This window comes from Lactuca virosa, chromosome 2 (genome assembly GCF_052849685.1).
Source record: "Lactuca virosa cultivar CGN04683 chromosome 2, Lactuca_virosa_CGN04683_v6, whole genome shotgun sequence".
Classification (NCBI taxonomy): Eukaryota; Viridiplantae; Streptophyta; class Magnoliopsida; order Asterales; family Asteraceae; genus Lactuca; species Lactuca virosa.
Window position 1 is genome coordinate 262,384,270 of NC_136427.1, and position 19,852 is coordinate 262,404,121.

At 34.9% G+C, this 19,852-nt stretch overlaps 3 protein-coding genes across 5 annotated transcripts; 1 reads left to right on the top strand and 2 right to left on the bottom strand.

Annotated features, from left to right (window-relative positions):
* Positions 1-4,028: 4,028 nt before the first annotated feature.
* Positions 4,029-6,249, top strand: LOC145160954 (ubiquitin carboxyl-terminal hydrolase). Of its 2 annotated transcripts, none has more exons than XM_079080339.1 (4): positions 4,029-4,183; positions 4,687-4,897; positions 5,005-5,264; positions 5,423-6,249. In XM_079080339.1, exons 2-4 carry the CDS (start codon positions 4,699-4,701, stop codon positions 5,774-5,776), a joined length of 813 nt encoding a protein of 270 aa, XP_078936465.1. In that variant the 5' UTR covers positions 4,029-4,183; positions 4,687-4,698; the 3' UTR covers positions 5,777-6,249. The 2 variants fall into 2 exon arrangements, with proteins under 2 accessions (XP_078936465.1, XP_078936466.1); XM_079080340.1 differs by having other exon boundaries at positions 4,693-4,897.
* Positions 6,250-7,330: 1,081 nt separating this feature from the next.
* LOC145160955 (nuclear pore complex protein NUP1-like) lies at positions 7,331-12,771 on the bottom strand. Of its 2 annotated transcripts, none has more exons than XM_079080341.1 (8): positions 12,406-12,771; positions 11,084-11,198; positions 10,811-11,012; positions 10,402-10,707; positions 10,248-10,322; positions 9,530-10,165; positions 8,999-9,438; positions 7,331-8,910 (listed from the first exon to the last, which is right to left on the bottom strand). In XM_079080341.1, the coding sequence occupies exons 1-8, from the start codon at positions 12,656-12,658 to the stop codon at positions 7,620-7,622; spliced, it is 3,318 nt and encodes a 1,105-aa protein (XP_078936467.1). In that variant the 5' UTR covers positions 12,659-12,771; the 3' UTR covers positions 7,331-7,619. The 2 variants fall into 2 exon arrangements, with proteins under 2 accessions (XP_078936467.1, XP_078936469.1); XM_079080343.1 differs by lacking the exon at positions 12,406-12,771 and adding an exon at positions 11,954-12,366.
* Positions 12,772-15,546: 2,775 nt separating this feature from the next.
* On the bottom strand, positions 15,547-19,222 carry LOC145160956 (calcium-dependent protein kinase 1-like). Its single transcript, XM_079080344.1, has 8 exons — positions 18,930-19,222; positions 17,654-18,488; positions 17,388-17,531; positions 16,981-17,133; positions 16,776-16,891; positions 16,526-16,693; positions 16,219-16,440; positions 15,547-15,905 (listed from the first exon to the last, which is right to left on the bottom strand). The coding sequence occupies exons 2-8, from the start codon at positions 18,429-18,431 to the stop codon at positions 15,780-15,782; spliced, it is 1,707 nt and encodes a 568-aa protein (XP_078936470.1). The 5' UTR covers positions 18,432-18,488; positions 18,930-19,222; the 3' UTR covers positions 15,547-15,779.
* Between the last annotated feature and the right edge of the window lie 630 nt (positions 19,223-19,852).

The following is a 19,852-nucleotide window of genomic DNA, read 5'->3' on the forward strand; positions in this document are numbered from 1 at the left end:
ATCCTAGCCTTGATGTTTTGTTTGGGTGTTACATCAAGGATTCTAATCAACTTGTAACATCCGGATTCCCAGGTATCTTATTTTAAGTATTTACCTTGAGTTTTAGGGAGGGACTCGGCGAGTAGGCGCTCAGACTCGCCGAGTAGGATCGCGAATTCTTGCCTAGATTAATGAGGGACTCGACGAGTCGATGCGGGGACTCGGCGAGTCCGCGCTGTAAAGTGAAACCCTAAATCTCAGGGCCTGAGCCCTATTTAAAGGCCTTTATGGCCTCCATTTGCGGCTACCAGTCCAGAGAGAGATACCCTAGCGATTGTGAGCGAGTTGTGAGAGAGTTTGAGCCTTTTTGATCATTTTTGGTGTGATTTTGCAAAGGAGAAAGTGTTTCCATCAAGGGGAGGTCAAGAGGATTGCATTTCAATGGGTTTTCGGCTTGGATATTCAAGTTTGAGGTAGCTATTTGATCCTATCCTTCTGTTTTGCTTAAGGGCATTGAATTTAGGGCTTTCTATACCCTTTTATGGCTTGTTTAGTTGTGTATAGTGTCCCATTGAGTGCTAAACTCTAGATCTGGACCTTTTGAGGTCCAGAGAGCCTGAACCATGCTGCTTTTTGTGGTTCTATGGAGGAAATGGACATAGGTTGCCATGTTAGAAGGGATTTCACCAAAATAAGCCTAGAGTGCCTTGCATGTGTACCAAGATTCGACCTTTACGTGTTTATTGGTCATGGGGAAGTCAGATCTATAGATTAGAGAAGCAGATCTGACCTCAGGAGGTCAGATGAGTGTTTTCATGGGAGGAACTCGCCGAGCCCATAAGGGACTCGACGAGTCGAGTCGGGTTGCCCCGCGATTCGCGACCTGTGATAACCCGATGAGTGCAGGGTTGACTCAGCGAGTCGAGTGTGGACCAGGGGCGAAGAGAACACGCATGTACTCGTCGAGTCACACGAGTGCACTCGACGAGTCCGGTCAATGTTGACCGTTGACTTTGTTGACTTTTAGGGTTTAGTCAGTGTTTGGACTTATGAGCCATTAGAGGGGTAGAATGGTCTTTTACCCTTCTTAGAGAACTTATAGAGAGGGGTTAGCCTAGCCTTTAGAAGTTGTATTAATTAGAGTAATTATTTATGTGATTAGACGGAGGCTAGTGTAGTATTTTAGAGTTCGAGGTTTACCGAGTTACCCGAGGTGAGTCTTCTCACTATACTTTACATAGAGTGGTAATTAGAGTTATGTGACAGAGTATCTTGTATGCTATTTATGTGATTGTGATACACTGCATTATTTATATGTGATTCATGTCGTGTATGTTCTAGAGTTACGGAGTTAGAACCGGAAGGTTCACAGAGTTAGGACCAGAGGGTCCACAGAGTTAGGACCGGAGGGTCCACAGAGTTACAGCCTTGAGTGGCTAATATGTGTTATATGTGGTATTTTGGGGAACTCACTAAGCATTTATGCTTACAGTGTTTTGTGTTATGTGTTTCAGGTACCAGTGAGGATCGCGGGAAGGCGCCGACATGATCAGTACACACTATTAGAGTTTTATACATTTTGATCTTGGGATGTGTTTTTATGGATTTAAGATGTGATACATTGAGATTTGAGAATATTTGTGAATGAAATTATATTTTTAAAAAGTGAAAAATTGTTTTGAAAAAGTACGCTGTTACAAGTTGGTATCAGAGCCTTGGTTTGAGGGATTCGGATGCACCTTCGAGCGCATTTGAACTCAAACTGAGGATTTGAGGAATTTTTCGAAATAAAACAAAATTTTTCTAAAAAGAGTAAAAGGATTTTGAAAAGAGCAGAGCAGAGCAGTGTGTACGATCAGCCAGCGCCCGAACGGTGATTTCCCAAAATACCCTTACATTATGTGTTATGAGATATTATGTGGTATGTCATGCATGCTAGATTAGGCTAGGTATTCATGGTTAGGACTAGAGTGGGCCTGATTTGTGATGCCTTAAAGGCATAGTTGTCACTTTCTAATATAAAAGGGCAGAATTGTCATTTACTACCTAAATGATAAGTTTAATTTATATTTGACAGTAAAAAACATAATTAAAAAATATAACTGACAAAAATTGATAAATGACAGTTTTTCTATTAAAATGACATATTTGTCATTTTTATAATATAAAAGGGCAGAGTTGTCATTTTCTAATATTAAAGGGTGGAATTGTCACTTTCAACCTAAATGATAGCTTGAATTTATATTTGACAGTAAAAAACATAATTAAAAAACAATATAGCCGATAAAATAAGGAACAAATGAATAAAAACATAAAAAGTGTATCAAAATATGAATATTTGAGTAAGAATATTAGTGTAGATAACTCTGTTCGAAACATTAAAGTGTGTATGATTTTTTGAGTAAAATAGAATAAGAAACAGATGAATAAATAGCATGTTACTTCTGAAAAGTTATTTTAAATGGATAATTTATGAAAAAAACTTCTACCAAATTAATAAAAACATAAACAAACGAATTAAAACAGAAAAGATCAATCAATAAACACAATATATTCGGAAAAGGTAAAAATGGTAAAACTGAATAAAAAATAAAATAAAATAAAAACTTTAACAAAATATGAATTTTTGAGTAAAATAGAATAAAAAACAGATGAATAAATAACATCGTACTTATGAAAAGTTTTTTTAAATGGATAATTTATGAAAAAACTTCTACCAGGTGAATAAAAACATAAAAACTGTATCAAAATATGAATATTTGAGTAAGAATAGTAGTGTAGATAACTCTGTTTGAAACATTGAAGTGTGTATATTCTGACAAGAAAAACAATCCCTATTTTGGTAAAACTGTTTTTCAGAAAAATTCAAATGATAAGTCAGAAACATAAACATTAGTTTCTTGACTATAAATTATTCATACAGAAAGACAGGGAAATATAGATATGTAAATTAATGATAACTAAATAAACGATATAAATGAGTTGCAATCGAAATGAAGCACAAACCTTTTATTATTATCATCGATTGTTCTTAGTTTTTTCTGCTCCATGGAAGTCATCAGAGCTCAGAGAAAATGTCGTCAAAGATTGTTTGAAATATAATATTTTGTGGAAGTAAAACCGATTATAGGAACTGATATATGCATATGCATTCATTTTGAACCTGATTTTCAGGGATTTAAGGTATATTTGAATTAGAAGATTGGAAGATAATTGACCAGCATCAATTTCGGCTCCTGATTTTAAGGGATACAGGATCTTCAATATGGAATATGGAATTTTCAATTTTAAAATTGTTTGGGATATGGATTGACGAATTGAAGGAATGTGTATATGGGCGGGAAAGTTTTTTGTTTATTGCTTCTTGTAATACCACGTGGCAGACTTGTAGTCTAAGAGTTGGACAAGTGGATTTTAGGAGAGATTTTTATTAGAATTAGAGATTAGGAGAGATGATTCCAAAAGGTCTGAATCAAATAAATATATTTGTTTAATACTATTTATATCGATTTTTGTAAATGACAATTTATTAATATTATTAGTATTTAAGATTGTGTTATAACAATTAATTTTTTTATGATATATTATGAAAATAATCATGGACTTGAAAAATATATGTTTTATCTAATGTTATTAACATGTATTTTTGTCAAAAAAAAAAATTACTATAAATGATATAAAATAAAATTTAATGTATAATAAAACAAATAAATCAATAATATATAATTAAAAACAATTTATCAATTCATTACATTTTAGTTTTTTAAGACTCATTTTTATTTGTAAAAGGCCATGAGATGTTTTACATCAGCAGTCCAAAGAACCCTTGTTACAACACAAATTCAATCTGCGGGGGTGTTTGGCTTATCTTTTGAGAGGCCAAAAGTCCTTTTAGGAAAAGTTGTAAAAAGTCAGGGTTTTCGTGACTTTAACAAAAAGTTGATTTTTCTTATATTCAAAATCCAAAAGTAGCTTTTAAAAGTGTTTTTACCAAACATATTTTATCTTATATCCGAAAAAAAAATAAAAAATAAAAAAATTTAGCCGAGCCAAACACCCCCTTCGTCATCGTCTCGCCATTAATTTCAAAACTATATCAAACCAGACGATCTATCGCCTGTAAATTCTTCTTATTTCTGCATAAACCCACCAATTTCCTTTAAGAACTCGGGCCGAAAAGTTCGTGCATCATCCTTCGCTTGAGGTTTGTCTTCGCTTTTGTTTCTCTCTTTTCTTTTTGAGTAGATTTAAAATTTCAACATATTGGAACATATTTTGTTTAAAATTAAGCTTCATTCGCATGCCTCACTGATTAGGTTTTCAGGTTTTTGCGTTTCTTGGGACATCCTGGCCTTATTTGAACAGCCTTTTTATTTGCACACCACATGTTTGTTGTTTTGCCTCGCTTCATTCTCCCTCCCTCGCACACAAACACACAAACAGTTTTATCAGTATATACATATATATGCCTACTTACGTGAAATGGAACAGTAATTGCATCTTTATTGTTGTATCTAAATAGGGTTTTTGGGAGGTAAGACAGCATATGAAATTTGTATGGATATACTTTTTTTTCAAAAGATGGAAATACTCACTTGTTACCACAATGGCATACTGACTCACTGATTTATGTATGAGATGTTTGTTAATGTAACTGCGATTGGAATACTGATTTAAGTATGATTGATTGTGTTGCTGTTTTTTGAGTAAAAGGAGAAGATGAACAGGCAGACACCATATGGTGATGCAAGTGTGAACAGATATGGTGGTTCTCAATCTCATGCGTCTGCACAGAGAATGCAACAACATGCTCAAACACCTCAATTTCCATTTCGAGGAGATGGGCGACAGCAGTGGAATACAATTACAAACCCACAGATTGAATTAAATCCAATGTCCCCTCATTCATATTCCCAAGGTAAGTATTTCCTTCATCAATAATTCTGATTTAAAAGATGACCATTTAGTTTTGGTGATGGATACTTAACTTATATGCTTTCTTTTTGTACTTGACAATTTGTGAAGGAGGTCATAAAGGAAATATGAAGATCCAGTCCCAAGAAAGTATGGGAAATCAAAAGTTTAATAATTATGAGAATCAAGGAAATAAGGAAACAAGACTACAGTCACATGAGCAAGAAATGGAAGTTGGGTATGAGGACAACACTTACACTCCTTCTCAATTAAGTTTTGAAGGAATGGAGCAGAGATTCCAAGATGAGATCATGAAATTAATAAAAGATCTAAGCAATGCCGAGGATGCAGAAAATGCTAGACACAAAGAGGTTACTTTATTCTGTTATTTCATATCTTATACCTTACACCCGAAAATATTTATACATTCTAAAAAGTAAAACCCCTTTCAATTTTCATCATATAATTAATTGTAAGAGTTAAATTACAGTTTTAGTCCCTGTGTCACCATTTTGCATGTTTTTTTCAGAGAATGGTGGAGATCAATATGCGATACCAAGAGAATCTGTGTTCACTTAGAGCCCAACATGCGTCACGAGTAGGAGAGTTTGTTGGCAAGGAATCAGAGACACGGTTGCATCATTATCAACAAGCTGCAAATGCAATGACAGAAAGGGGCCCACCTGGGGGGATGGCTAGGGAAGCACGTAGGCGGTATGACAACTATGGAGCAATACAAGATGAGTCTTCTTACAGAGAGTATCAGCATCAGCATCCTCAGTATCGTGAACATTCACGGGAACCCATGACAAGTCAAGGCTATGAATCAAGGGTTCCGCACCCTCATGGCCGAGTTTATAACAATTCTGGTGCTCATTACTAATGTCAAATTAGACTAAGTCTGTGTTGTGTTGGGCGCGCTTCAGCTTATAAGCTATTTTTGTGGTCTCACCACACTCTAAATTGCAATAAGCTTAAAAAATAAGCAAGCTTATGCGCGCAAAACACAGCCTAATTTGAACTTTTGCTAGCGTGTAAGCTGTTATGAGTTTGGGGTGTTGCTAGATTATCAAGCTTTGTACAATGCATGCATGAATACTCCTTTCTCATCTTGCGGACTTGCCTTAAACAAGGGCATTGATTTGAGCCGGGTTACCCATAATGGGGCCCAGGATTGGCTATGCAAAGCAGGCCTAGTTCTGGTCCAAGAAAGGCCGACTGGTTACCACATTTTGAAACTGAGCTTGTTAAAAAGCCTGGCCTCGTTTAGTAGCCTTTTTTTTTTGTCTTTTAAGTGTTTTTCCATGAAAACCCTTCATTTAGTGTTTTAATCAATGCTTGGCTTGTTTGTTACCATTTTACCCCTAGGTGTACTTATATGGGAGTGTTTTGGTTTCAACCCATGTTAAAGGAAAATTTTCATATATGCCCTAAATAAACTATAAAGTATCATATTTGTCCTGATTAATTTTTAAATATCACATATGCCCTATTTAAACTTCCTAAATATCATATTTGTCCAAATCATTTTTTAAACATTTTTAACAATTTTTTAAATCGTTTTAATTATTAAAATATCTTAGATTGACAATATTACCCTTACTTCGGAGCTGGTTGTATTTTCTCTCCCTCTTACTAAAAAATATCCATTGTTCCATGATCCATCTCATCCTTAAAAAAGGCAGATGAACAATTCCGTCTGTTTAAACTTTTTTGGGTCTGAATCCTTTATTATATTTGGGCTGCTCTTTGAATTCTATGGCACTACTGCAATTGCTTTTTAATTTCTATTGATTTTCCATGGTTTATCGCTGCATCGGTGTGCTCCGAGATAAAAAAGATGGGTTTTAATTTATCTCCTTTGGTTTTTTGTTCCTATGCAGTTACTTTGGATATGTGAAAAAAAATTAAAAAAAAATGTGTCTAATCAATGCTTCATCAAAAGCTTTACTTTTCACAGTCCATTAATTCACAATTGGTTTTAACAATGTGAGTTGTAAAATGAAGGGTTTGCTTGAGTTGTAAAATGGCTGTTTGCTTGTTTTTAAAATAAAAGGGTAAAAATGGTAAATCATATTTTAAATGTAGATTTATAATAAGGGTATAATAGTTATTTAAAAAAAATCATGATTCAAAATGATTATAAATATTTAAAAAAAGAGTTTAGGTAAATATGATATTTAAGAAGTTAATAAAGGATATATATATATATATATATATATCTCAGTTAAAAGATGCTCTCAAACTATACTTTTAGCAAATTTCTGGTGTCTAAAGATAAAAAAATTATTAAAAAAAGAGTAATCAAAAAAGCAGATTCTGATAGGTTTAAAAAGTTGGGTAATTTAAAAATAAAAAAAAATGCTAAAAAACCGTAGATCTGAGCTTGAGGTTGGACGTGGATACAGAAAAACCTTGTAAATCTAAAGTAAAAAAGTTTGAACGAAAAAGATACAAAGCCGTAGAAGCATTACGGCTCTAAATTTGGTAGGTTTTAGGTTTGTATGTTTTTACAGTACAAAGCAAGAAATATATGACTTGGCACGTTGTTATGAAATCTGGAAAAGCAGCCCTTCTAAAAAAAACTTGCTCCAAAAATGAGATATAACATCATATCCTTCGCTAACATCTATTATATTCTATAATACCACAATGGTACATAAAAACGCAACAAATCTTGCCTTTCAGACATCTCACCAAGTAAAGTAACTTTTTTATTAAGTTTGTCACTTCTTCCTGTTCTTGCTGTTTCTAACTTTCAAAATCCTTCTACCAGACTTGTCACCTCCACCTGACCCCAATGAAAAACTTCCTCCACCACTAAACTCTGCACTACCAGACAGCTGAAAATGATTATTCTGAGATGGTGTTTGGTTTGTCTGGAAAGGATTCTGTGGTGGTTGGCTCGTCTGGCCACCAAACTGGAAGGGAACCGTTGATGGTGTCGGGGTGCCTGAACCAAACATGAAACCGGGAGTTGGTGTGGGTGTGGCACCAGCATGTCCAAATGCAGGAAGTGAAGGAGAAGGACTGGGTGTGGAGTCTTCAGCCATACTGTCTTCCATACTCATCTGATCATTGCTGTTGGGTGAAGATCCAAAAACAGGGGTCGAGTTTCCAAAAACAGATGTAGATTGAGCTGGGAAAGCTGAATTTGTAGCAGAGAATGAAAACAGGGAAGATCCTGTAGAAGCATTAATAAAAGGACTAGGAGAAGTGGATGTTGAAGATGAAGATGCAGATGCCCCGAAGGAAAATGTTGTAGGAGGTGAAGACTTGGGAGGCTGCCAGGCCGAATTAAGACCAAAACTAGGTGTTATGTTGGTGGTGGAGCTACCAGATTTTATTTCTGATGTGGCAACAGTGGAACTCAGACCAAAACTAGGAACAGAGGAACCAAATAAGGAACCCCCTGAAGTAGACGACGGGACTGCGGTAGTCCCACCAAAAGATGTCTGAAATCCACTGGTGCCGCCATTGAAAAGATATCCCTGATTGTTGGTGGCTGCTGGAGAACTGAAACCAAACATGTTGTTACCTCCTCCGGTGGTGGTGGTTGGAGTACCAAAAGGTGAGGTGGTGGTGGTGGTGGTTGAAGTACCAAAAGGTGAGGTGGTGGTGTCAGATTTTGGTTCTGCATTGGTCTCTTTTGGAGGTTCTGCAGATTTAGTTGAAGTGATTGCAGACCCAAAACTAAAGACAGGTAAGGCAGGGGCAGGAGCAACACCACTGGCGGCTGACATGGTGGTGGATGGCAAGGAAGCAGTAGTGCTAACACTGAAAAGGTTATTTGTAGAAGAAGCTGTAAAAGGAGAGGAGGGAGCAAATGTAGATGGGGTTGAAATTGAACCATTGGTAACATTTGTATTCTTGGCACCAAATGAAAAAACACCACTTGTTGATAATGATGATGGTGAAGATTGTGATTTATTATTGATCAGAGCATTGCCATTGTCATCTTTTTCGGATGCTGGGAATTGGACTTGATTGCTTTCCTTATTAACTGAATTAAACATGCTGCACAGCACCAAAAGAAAACGACACATGAGATTCTCATATTATATGCAACAAACAACATTCAGTTTTTGCATAAAATTATTATTACCTGGTTGAGCCAAGTGGTTTTGCATCTGTGGCAGCGTTTGGTTTGAATCCTGAAGGCTCATTAGCAGAAAACAAGAATGGTGGCACGTTCTCGGTAACTTTAGTGGTACCACCAAATGTTGGAAAAACTGTTGCTTTCTTCTGTGGAGAAACAGTATCTGTTATTGCAGCTGGCTGAGGCTGAGTGTTGTTGTTACTTGCAGGCAAGTTAAATGCCACCTTCTTATTAACAACAGAACCATCGACAGATTTAAAACTGGTTTTTGGAAGAGATTTAGCATCGTCAGTCTTTTGTGTTCCTTGAATTTTCTCAACTGGAGGAGTTTGAATGACTTCAGCAGAAACATCCTTGTTTCCAAACACAGATGTTTCCGGTTTCTTGTTTTGACCAAATGGGATGGTAGATACATGTCCATTAGAATCCACTACCTCCTGATAATCCTTCACAAGACAAACATAGCACTTAAGAGCATAATTTTGTAAAGACATCACATGATACATATGTTGAATACAGATGATATAACAAACATACCTCATGTGCACTTATCTGGAATCGCTTCTTCTGGGGAGGCTCTGCTGGCAGCTTGAATGTAGAATCTGTTGGTCTGTTATCTCTTATAGATACACCAGAATTCCCATTCATAGTGCTCAGAACATTTCGAGGAACAGCAAACTTCTTAGGCCCATTTTCTTCAACTTTTTCTTTACCTTTACTCTGGGTCTGGGAGGTGGTTGACTCACGAGCATCAGGAAACAAACTTTCTGGTTTTTTATCATCTTCAGAACTTGACTTAAGTTTGGGTGAAGAATCTAGTTTCTCTTGTGGTGTCAAGGGCGATTTCTCACTCATTCGAGTAAGCCTGGATCCTGGAGACTTCTCCTTTGGGCTCAATCTCTCAAGTTGTTCCAATATTTTTGTAGCCATTTGAGTTGACTTTGTAGGGACAGATGCATAACCTAAACTAGACCTGCTTGTCTCCCCGTTTTCCTCAATTGCCTTGAAGCTTTTAGAGTCAGCTTCATTTCTTAAAAGCAGTTTCTGCCTGAATTCACTTGTGTTTTTTGAGAGAGGACTTCCTTGAGAAAGAAGATTAGCTTTCTGTCGAATCCTACGCACCGGGCCTCCAGACCCAATATCATCTAGCACAGAGCTCCTACGCTTAGAAGCCTGAACCAAAACTCAACAAGTCAGCATAAATTCGAATGTTACACAACAAATAGATTATTAGATCATATATATAGATGGATACCATCTTGCTTGACTCAATTGACCCTTCTTGTTCCCAAGCAGGCTGAGACAATGGCAATGATGGTGAATTCATGCCCTGAAATGAAATCAATTGCAGATATTAAGATACTGCAAACAAGGTCAAAGGGTATCTAGAGTGGTTGGTTTATTTATACCTTTTGGCCAAAAGTTGAAGATGGTCTGGAATAAGGTGTGCGTGCCATGCTGTATATTGCTGATCTGCCTCTTGATCTTGGGGTTGTCAAAAAACCATTTTCAAGACCCTTGAAGGTTCCTGTAGTTCTTGGTACAAGTGACGTGATGGGTGTTTTGGGGAGGATTGCTGTGGTATTAAGCAATGCTGAATCTTGTCTGGCTGCTTGGCTGCCAAATCTCAGGGTTGATGGTGACACTTTGGGTGCTCTTGTACCCATGTAAGCCCTTGCAAGCTCAGCTGGTGAAGCAACATCCTCTTCAAATGTCTGTAGACAGCATATATTTACATCATATCAGTACAAAGCATAAACCTTTTTGGCAACATCTTTAAAACAAACAAAGGAACACACTCATACAAGTACAACTCACTCTTGAAGTGACAAAAGGAGTTGAAGTAATAGCATGAATATTTTCCCTCTCTTCCACATGCTTATTAAGTGGACTACTTGTGGATGCTTCAAGCCTCAGAAACTGAGATGATGGGCTGGGAAGCTTTGCTCTATCCCCTTCATCGTCATCTGAGTTAGTAGCTTTTGCATGCAGCAAAGCTGTCAAATGCTCGATTTCAGATCTGAAATGGTATATCACATCAATTCTGGCAAAACAGAAAGAAGGATAATGCTCATAAACTAAACAACAAACCTAGTAAAAGTCTTCTGTTTCAGCATATTCTCAAGCTCTGATATCTCAGTGGTAGCAGAGATGCTAGCCAAATTCCCACCTTCATCGGTGCTAGGATCCGGTTCTTCAAGGGTCTCTGGTCACAAGAGAACTTTTGTAAGGGACATTGCGAGCATTAGAAAGGGATAAAGCAGTGTGATATAAAGAACATGTAATATGGATGGCATTACCAACATGGAGACCAAATAAATGTAGAGCACAAAAAACCAATTTCATATTAGAAAATATAAATCCTCAGAAAATATTGGAACTTAAATGGAATGGAGTTGCAGAGTATGGCATAGTATTATGAATTTATGATGAAGACTTGCTTGGTTGTCCATATTTAACCTGAATTGTATTATAACAAGAGATATGTTTTACATTCATTACTAGATAAAAATATTATGATCCATAGTTGATATTTAGTTAATTACTTCTAGTATATCAAATTCCTCCAACTCCCCTTACCACTCTATCCAGTTTATGTCTTGCTGGAGCTTATGAAGAGAATGTAATGAGCCCAAATAACAAATACACAGGCATCAGTGATGGTGTGCAGTGAAACATATGGTAGTGAAATACAGATATACAGAAAACAAACAGTCTTCGAATGAAGTATATGGATAATGATATTGTGACGGCCTTTCCACTTGCAAGATATATTTTTCATAGTCGTTATCATAAGAAAACCCTAATCCTTTGTTTAATGGAGACCTTATGAAACTGAGCAATGTTAAAGAGACCAACAAACAAAAAAATTTCAGTTCCACTCCCCTACCAAATTTTCCCATTCACCACTACAAACTTAATACATTGAAGAAAAATTGTTCCCATTCGGAGACAAATCACCTCTAAAAACTAACAAATTGTATAAGAAGCCTTCAGCAATGCTAAACCCGATCCAATCAAGACGCCACCCATCAGCAGCTCAGTTCATACAAAATAAAAACAACTCAATTTTAAAGGTATGCCAACGATTACTAAGATGAGTTCTTTCTAAACCAATATTAAGCCTACGCAGCTGAAAATGCGGCAGCAAGGGAACACACCATGTCGAGCTTATAAGAAGTGACTCTAAAGATACGCCCTTTATATGGTAAAAACATAAGCAATATAAAATCTGAGCAAATAAAAGATCAGCAATCAGCCAATACAACCAAATCAGGCCTAAAGTCACACGAAACATATATAATTCCGACAACGATCATACAAAAAAAATCTGTACATCCACAAATCCCAAAAATAAATTCAAATCGCAAGAAACTGAAAAAAGCAATCTAATTGTAACAAATATATTGAACCTGGCGGACGCGGTGCAGCGATGGAAGGAAGCCGCTTACGAAATACGCCGAAGAACCTATCAGCCCCAGCGTGTATGAGCCTAGACGCGGGGTCTACGAGTTTCGCGAAGAGGCTAGGGCTCTTGTTCCTGAGTGCGGTAGAAGGTCGATCGTACGGTGTCGCCAGACCACTACGCCGAATAGGCTTCTTCCGAAACTTCCCCCCGGCTCCGCCGCTTTGGTATGGGGTCGCACCGTCGCCCGCCGTCGCCATAGGAGAAGCTCGAGCTGTCGAATGAGGATTTGCGTAGAGAGAGAGAAAGTTGAGCGGTGGAGAGAGAAAGAGTGGGAAATTAGGGTTTTTATCTGAGCGCAGACACAAATACGGCTTATGGATTTAATTTTTATATTTTTTTAAAATGCTTTGAAGGCAGGGAGCGTTGGAGAGAGAAAATGGGAGGCGAATATTCCGGTTAAAGTTACAAAAAGACCCCTTAAATTAATATTAGTTACATAAAACACCTCTTTGTAAAATTCCCTTTAGTTATGGTTCAATTTCTCTACAAACTTTCTAAACTGTTTTTTTTTAATACCACAACTTACATCATAGGAAGCGATATCGTGATATTTATCATCGGTCATCCACTTAAAAGTCAACAATTTTTTAATATTGTAGGGGTGATAAACACGATATGTAAAAAAAAGTAGTTGATAGTCAATGGTTTATGTATAAATTTTCGTCCAAATATTTTCTTGTCTATGTTAAACGAGTGTTAGATGTTTTATCCTATGATTTATTATACATAAGCTATGTGTCACTCATAATAGACGTATCTAGAAGGAAGACGATTTACCTTGGAGCAATTCATGACATATTCAAGCTTCAAGTTATCCCTTGTATAGCACATGTGGAAACTAAAATCATAAAACATCCATGTGGATTTGTTCCAATTTTACGGAACTTCATATCTCCCAATACCCTATAAAAAAATATCCATGTTTTTTCCAATCATTCAATAAATGGATACTTTTGAGGCTTTGTATACGAGTCACTGGCCTAAATTTTTCTATAAACGTGTGATTAAATTGGAGAGTAAACAATAAAACTCAAAGTTAATTAATTTTTCTTTATCATCTTAAAAAATGGTTACCAATATAAAATGTTTGAATTGGATAAAATACCACAATGTTGTAAATAAAAGTATAATGCAAAAATGTAATAGTTATATTTATATAATTAAATTAAGAATTTGTTTTTTAATAACATTGAAATTTATATAGTTAAAATATATTGGTAACAAACAAACGGTTCCATCTCCCGTGGAATATAAATGATCTACTGAGAATGAATCATTAAAAAATGTTCAAAATGTTTGAATTAGATAAAATAACACAAGGTTGTAAAATAAAAGTATAATGCAAAAATGTAATAATTGTATTTATATAATTAAATTAAGAATTTGTTTTTAATAACGTTAATAACATTGAAATTTATATAGTTAAAATATATTGGTAACAAACAAACGGTTCCATCTCCCGTGAAATATAAACGATCTACCGAGAATGAATCATTAAAAAATGTTCAATTCATGTGTAAAAAATAAGTATTATTTTCCATGCATTTCAACTTACTTCATATTAAACAAATTTATTCATTAAAATCATATTTTGACTTGATATACTTACATAGTCAATTTTTTATTTTTATTTTATTATAAAATAATCGTCTAAATTGCTGAAAAAAACACTCTGGAAATTGTGAGGATACCTTTTCTTACAAGATATTCATTAATTTAGCAAAAAATAACGATTATACTTAAATTTATAAATAACTCACCAAAATAATATAGTTTTTACAAGTTAAATGACTAAAATAAATATTTCTCAAAAATATAAACAAATAAAGGTCTAGTTGAAATGTATCTTAACCATTTTAATCATACCTTATTTTGTCTATGTTTGTTATAAATATTTATCTTTACCAAATTTCAACACATTTTTAAAAAAATCGTACTTTTCAATTCCTTGTGAATTTATTTAATAGTTTGTGTCTTTTAGTTTACTTGCAAAAATTAATCCTTGTGAATTATCCATGTTTTTTTGTTTATTCGTGAACCCACAACTAAAATTCACGATTTTCTGTAATAAATAGTTTTTAATGTCATAAAAAATATTCTCGCAAATTTATTAACTTTTTTCGCAATTTGGTGGTGATTTTATTAAATGTTGTCTTGCCAAGTTAAACATACTAGGACAATGGAATTTATGCAAACCTTGGTCGCATAATTGACAATAGGTAATATCGTACAGGGAGCAATATGTAAATTGGTAAAACCGAAAACTTTTCCCTCCCATTACATCCCATGGCGGGGAAGTTTTGTTGGTTAAACTTTTTAGCCAAAGCATATTTTAAGAATGAATGGAAGTGTTTTTTCAAAAGTGGTTTTGCAGGAAAAATAAAGTCTTTTATGAATATTTATATATCATTATTACAATTCTTTTAAAAAAATAAAACAAGGTACCAATAATATGAATTTCATGGATATGTTTTACAATTTCTTATTTATTGAAAAGCAATTTAACTATTGATTGATACTCAAATATCTTTTTAAAAGTCAGTATTTTTCCCAATCCTATATTTATTATAAGATGAAATAGGTATGTTTCTAACGTCCATATTTGGTGCACATTGTTACGTCTTGATTTCTTTTTCTCGTCCCTTTATATAAAAAGACAAATATATATGATATGCGTGTGTAATAAAGAAGTTTACTTATAAAGATAATATGTCTTTATCATTTATACCATGTATGTTTATGGTTTTTTTTTTCCTTTTTTTTTAATGAAATGTTTTACATTTAATGTAAAAAGAACAGCTCATTAGAAAAAGAAATTAAAAAAAAAAAGTTGGATTTGTATTAAATCCTAACTATTTATAAGTCTTTCATCATTTATTTTTCTTTTATTTTAAGGTTTGTCCAAGGTTTTATCTTCAAACCGAAAACTAAAGCCCAGACCAAATCATATCTTGATACGAAGTTGTTCTGATAGCCTATATAAATTCTTTACTTGATTAATTATTTATAATACCTCTAGTTTCCATCGCAGTCCAATTATTTATGTTAGATATAAAGTTCTAGATTCAATACTCACACAGAGAAATGAACAAGAATCATATCATCATTACTCTCTATCACATTCACTTGTATGTATATAAGACCAATATAATTTGTGTAGACTTGCAGAAACAGTTGAACTTCAAAACCGCAAGAGTCCAACACCCGAATCCCGATTGGTATAACAAACAACTGTTTAATCCTATATCTTCGTATGATTTTCTCAACAAATAACCATTAATAAATAAACAAGAAAGAAAAAACGAAAACCTTTTATGTTCATAGTTTTAGTGCTTCTCTAAACTTAATGCTGAAACTAGTATCTAAGCTTTTCTTAGCACCCACATTCACATTGGCATGTCCTTGCATCATCGCCACAAACTCGTTGTAGTCTATGCGCCCATCCTGAAAAAACAAAAAAAAAAAACAAATCAAAGATGATTATGTTCTACCATGAACAAAACAAGTTTTACAAGGTTATTTTCGATGACAATGATCAGAAGGGTATTCATGTCTTTTCATTAACAAAAAAGTCAAGAGCAAGTACTTTTTCCACCGTTTTGGATGGGACCAAAAAAACAAATTTTGTCTCATACACATCAGTCTTGGACTCTTGTCCTAGTATGCAGACCACAAGACTGTGATTTTCTGTCATGTCATGTCATGTCCTGTTATCTTACGTTAACATGACAAACAGAAAGGGCAATAAGGAAGTTACATTGTCTTGGTCAACATCTTGAATCAACTCTTCAAGGTGAGCATCTATGCCAAATTCCTCACAAGCATGTTGAAGCTCATCGGCAGTAATGTAACCACTTCCATCTTTATCAAAATAAGAAAAGGCCGCAAATAAATGATTTTCTTTCTCGATTTTGTTCATATGCAATGTTGCAGCAACAAATTCTCCATAATCAATTGTTCCACTATTATCCACATCTGCCTGGGTTCACCATGCAATCATAATCAAATATTTTTTTTCAACATTTTTCCATCTAAAATATATTGTAATAAATATTTGGTCTTACTGCTTGCATAAGATCGTAAATTTCTGACTCATTAAGATTAGCACCAACTCTTTTTAATCCATCCTTAAGTTCATCAAAAGTAATTTGACCACTGTTATCAGTATCAATCATCTCAAACATCTGTTTCAGTCCAGCTATTTCTTCTTCCGATAAGCTCTCCGCTATAACCTACATGATATTATTATATTATATTATATTATATACTTATATACATTATTATATACATTATTAATTGAATATTTGAACATACCCTAAGAGCCATTTTCTTGAGCTTGTTCATGGCTGAAAATTGTTTCATGCGACTTAGAACTGCAGAGTCAAGAGGCTTGTCTGGAGCCACACCATCAACTTGAACCCAAGGATGGCCTAAAAAAATTCAATTAGTTAGAATATAACTTATTAAACTAAAGAGATTAATTATAAATAGTATTTTAGTCTGCAAATTGAAGGCTCACATAAAACTTCATGTGCAGTTAATCTCCTTTTTGGGTCTCGAATAAGCATTCTTCTCACAAGATCTTTTGCTCCATCAGAAATACTTGGCCATGGATCAGATGTGAAATCAAGATCACCATGAAGAACTTGTTCAAATATTCCTTGCTCTGTTTCTATATATCCATCACCAAATTATAACAATTAATATAAAATTTGGTTATGGTAAATTTTAATATTTTTATCACAATTTAACACAAAAAAACTCATCGAACGTTAAAATTGATGAATACTGATATGATTGATTAATATTGATACAAACGTTAATACTTTTATCACAATTTAAGTATTTAACATAAAAAAAACATGGATACAAAGTGACTTTACCGATACAGGACTTAATGCATTCCCTCAAATATTAATCACTCACCAGCCCAAAAAGGAGGAACCCCACTTAATAAGATGTAAACAATCACCCCTGCACTCCAAACATCTGCTTCAGGACCATAATTTTTTCTCAAGATTTCTGGTGCAACATAATATGGGCTACCAACTACATCATGAAAAGATTCACCTGAAAAAAAAAAAAAAAAATTTAATCAAATTTATAGAAGAACCATGTATGAAGTCAAAAGATTGTAAACTATAAATACTTTTTTTTTCGAACAGAACAAGAAGAATGAATCAAAAGTATACCTGGCTTAAAGAAAACCGATAATCCAAAATCTATAGTTTTGAGAAGAGCGTCTTCCCTTTTATCCACAAAAAGAAAATTCTCAGGCTTCAAATCCCGATGCATAACACTCATAGAGTGACAAGCCTCCACAACTCCCACGATGGTTCTAGTAAGCTCCGCCGCTTTTCTTTCTGTGTAATGTCCACGCTGAATAATCCGATCAAAAAGCTCACCTCCGGCACACAATTCCATAACAAGATGAACAGCTACAGCATCTTCATACGCCCCTTTAATCGATATAACATTTCGATGTTCCGCTAGATGATGCATTATTTGAATTTCTCTTCTCACATCTTCTACATCCTCATCGGTCAATAACTTCCTTTTTGCGATTGATTTACAGGCGTAGAGCTCACCGGAAGCTTTTTCTATACAGAGAAACGTCGTCCCAAACTGCCCCTGTCCTAATTTCTTCCCCAAAGAGAAGAATTCCTTCAGGTTGCCGGTTTTTCTTTGCAAGACGGAATCTGTACGGAGTCCGGCACTTGATACCCTCTTCATCTGACCAGCTTTCTTGGGTTTCACTGGTTCTGTTTCTTGTTTCTTTCCAGTTTTCGGGATCGTTATGTGTTGTGGTGGTTTGTTTTGGACGGGTAATGGTGATTGGTGATCTGTAGCTTCATCTCCGTTAAAGGCTGCCGGAGGTTCATCAGGTGATCGGGTTCGCCACATTGTATCGGAAACTGATTGGATGAATCCATTCTTTAAAAAACTTGGTCCGACGCAAGTGTTCCCCATCTAGCAATCTCTTCTCAACGAACCCCTTTCCGATTTAAACATAGAGATCCAATTTCACTGCAGTTACTCGATAAAATGAAGATCTATTCAAAATCAAAAACCCAAAACGGATAATCATAATCTAAACTCACGCATGAATTACAATCGGCAAGCATAAAGAAATTAAAACAATATCGAAGTGATCAGAACGTATTTCTAGTCTATATGAACTACAAGTCTACAAATCGCCAGAATCGGATAAACTAAATTGACTGATACCAGATTTGAGTCAACGGGTACCTATGTAGAGCAAACTGAACATCAATTAACGATGAATGACAACAAGAATCGAAGAACTTCAATCATTCCATATACCCAAATGAAGAACGCCCAGAAAAATGGACGTGAACGAGGAATCGAAAGCTACTCAGGGAGATAAACAAAAAGAAACACAAAATCCCAGTTTCCTTCAAAATAAATTGTTACACAATCATATGGTAAAACAAAACGGATACTAACCAGCTAGGCGGAGAAAGGAGAAATGATGCTGACTTATTCCAGCGATTTTGTTTTCGTGGGATTTCTATTGGTTTAAGGAACCGCAGTTTGTTCGAATCATCGAGACTTTTATTCACACGGACACGGGAAATATGTTATATGGCTGCTTCTTCACTCTTCTCGGATTTGTCGATACCCGGAATTTGCGTCTGATTCTTTGGAATTTGGATTGTGGGAATGACGAGTCAAATGAGTTGTTGTTCTATTTTCCGTAGATTTTTTTCGTTGCCTTTTCTGGCTCTTTTTTGTTGAACGGAAAAGTGAATCTTAGAGCATGAAAAGTGTTTCATCCACCTCATCAAATTTTTTAGGTTATTTTATTCAATAAAATATATTTTTTATGTTGCTAATAAGTAATAACCAATATGTAATTATATATAGTTTTACATTTTTACAAGTCGTTTATCTTTTTATTGCACCTGCTACGCTACGAGTGTTGTACAAACAGCCCTACCTATAAGACCTCTTTTGGAGTAAAAATTAATGACTCCACGTATATCTTACTTTCTATTGGATATTTTTTAGAATATGTCACGCCGCTACTCGGACTCGAACCGAGATGCTCTAGCATTGCTTCCTAAGAGCAGCGTGTCTACCGATTTCACCATAGCGGCTTACTCGAACTAATAATAGCCTATTTATATTCAATCGTCGATATTGAACAAGTCAATTCAATCAAATAAGTTTTTTAGTCAACACTCAAATTGATAAAAAAAATGAGTTCAAAAGTCAATTTGAAGGTTCATTAGTTTCATTTATTAGGGTGTCCGTTTATTTATCTTATCTTAGGGCTTTGACATAGTTTATCCTATTCTAAAATCCAACTTTTGTAAGTAGATTATTCTCTCGATAGAATAAAAAAACTGTTTTCATTTTTTACTTTT

What these genes read in the sequence shown, in the direction of transcription:
- LOC145160954 (XM_079080339.1), top strand. Translation starts at nt 4,699, where the DNA reads ATGAACAGGCAGACACCATATGGTGATGCAAGTGTGAACAGATATGGT. An exon ending in CCCTCATTCATATTCCCAAG is followed by an intron (nt 4,898 to 5,004) that starts GTAAGTATTTCC and finishes CAATTTGTGAAG; the next exon opens with GAGGTCATAAAGGAAATATG. An exon ending in AAAATGCTAGACACAAAGAG is followed by an intron (nt 5,265 to 5,422) that starts GTTACTTTATTC and finishes TGTTTTTTTCAG; the next exon opens with AGAATGGTGGAGATCAATAT.
- LOC145160955 (XM_079080341.1), bottom strand. Translation starts at nt 12,658, where the DNA reads ATGGCGACGGCGGGCGACGGTGCGACCCCATACCAAAGCGGCGGAGCC. An exon ending in CTCCTTTTGTCACTTCAAGA is followed by an intron (nt 10,708 to 10,810) that starts GTGAGTTGTACT and finishes TGCTGTCTACAG; the next exon opens with ACATTTGAAGAGGATGTTGC. An exon ending in TCCAGATAAGTGCACATGAG is followed by an intron (nt 9,439 to 9,529) that starts GTATGTTTGTTA and finishes TGTCTTGTGAAG; the next exon opens with GATTATCAGGAGGTAGTGGA.
- LOC145160956 (XM_079080344.1), bottom strand. Translation starts at nt 18,431, where the DNA reads ATGGGGAACACTTGCGTCGGACCAAGTTTTTTAAAGAATGGATTCATC. An exon ending in ATCGGTTTTCTTTAAGCCAG is followed by an intron (nt 17,532 to 17,653) that starts GTATACTTTTGA and finishes TTTTTTTTTCAG; the next exon opens with GTGAATCTTTTCATGATGTA. An exon ending in GGTTCCTCCTTTTTGGGCTG is followed by an intron (nt 17,134 to 17,387) that starts GTGAGTGATTAA and finishes ATGGATATATAG; the next exon opens with AAACAGAGCAAGGAATATTT.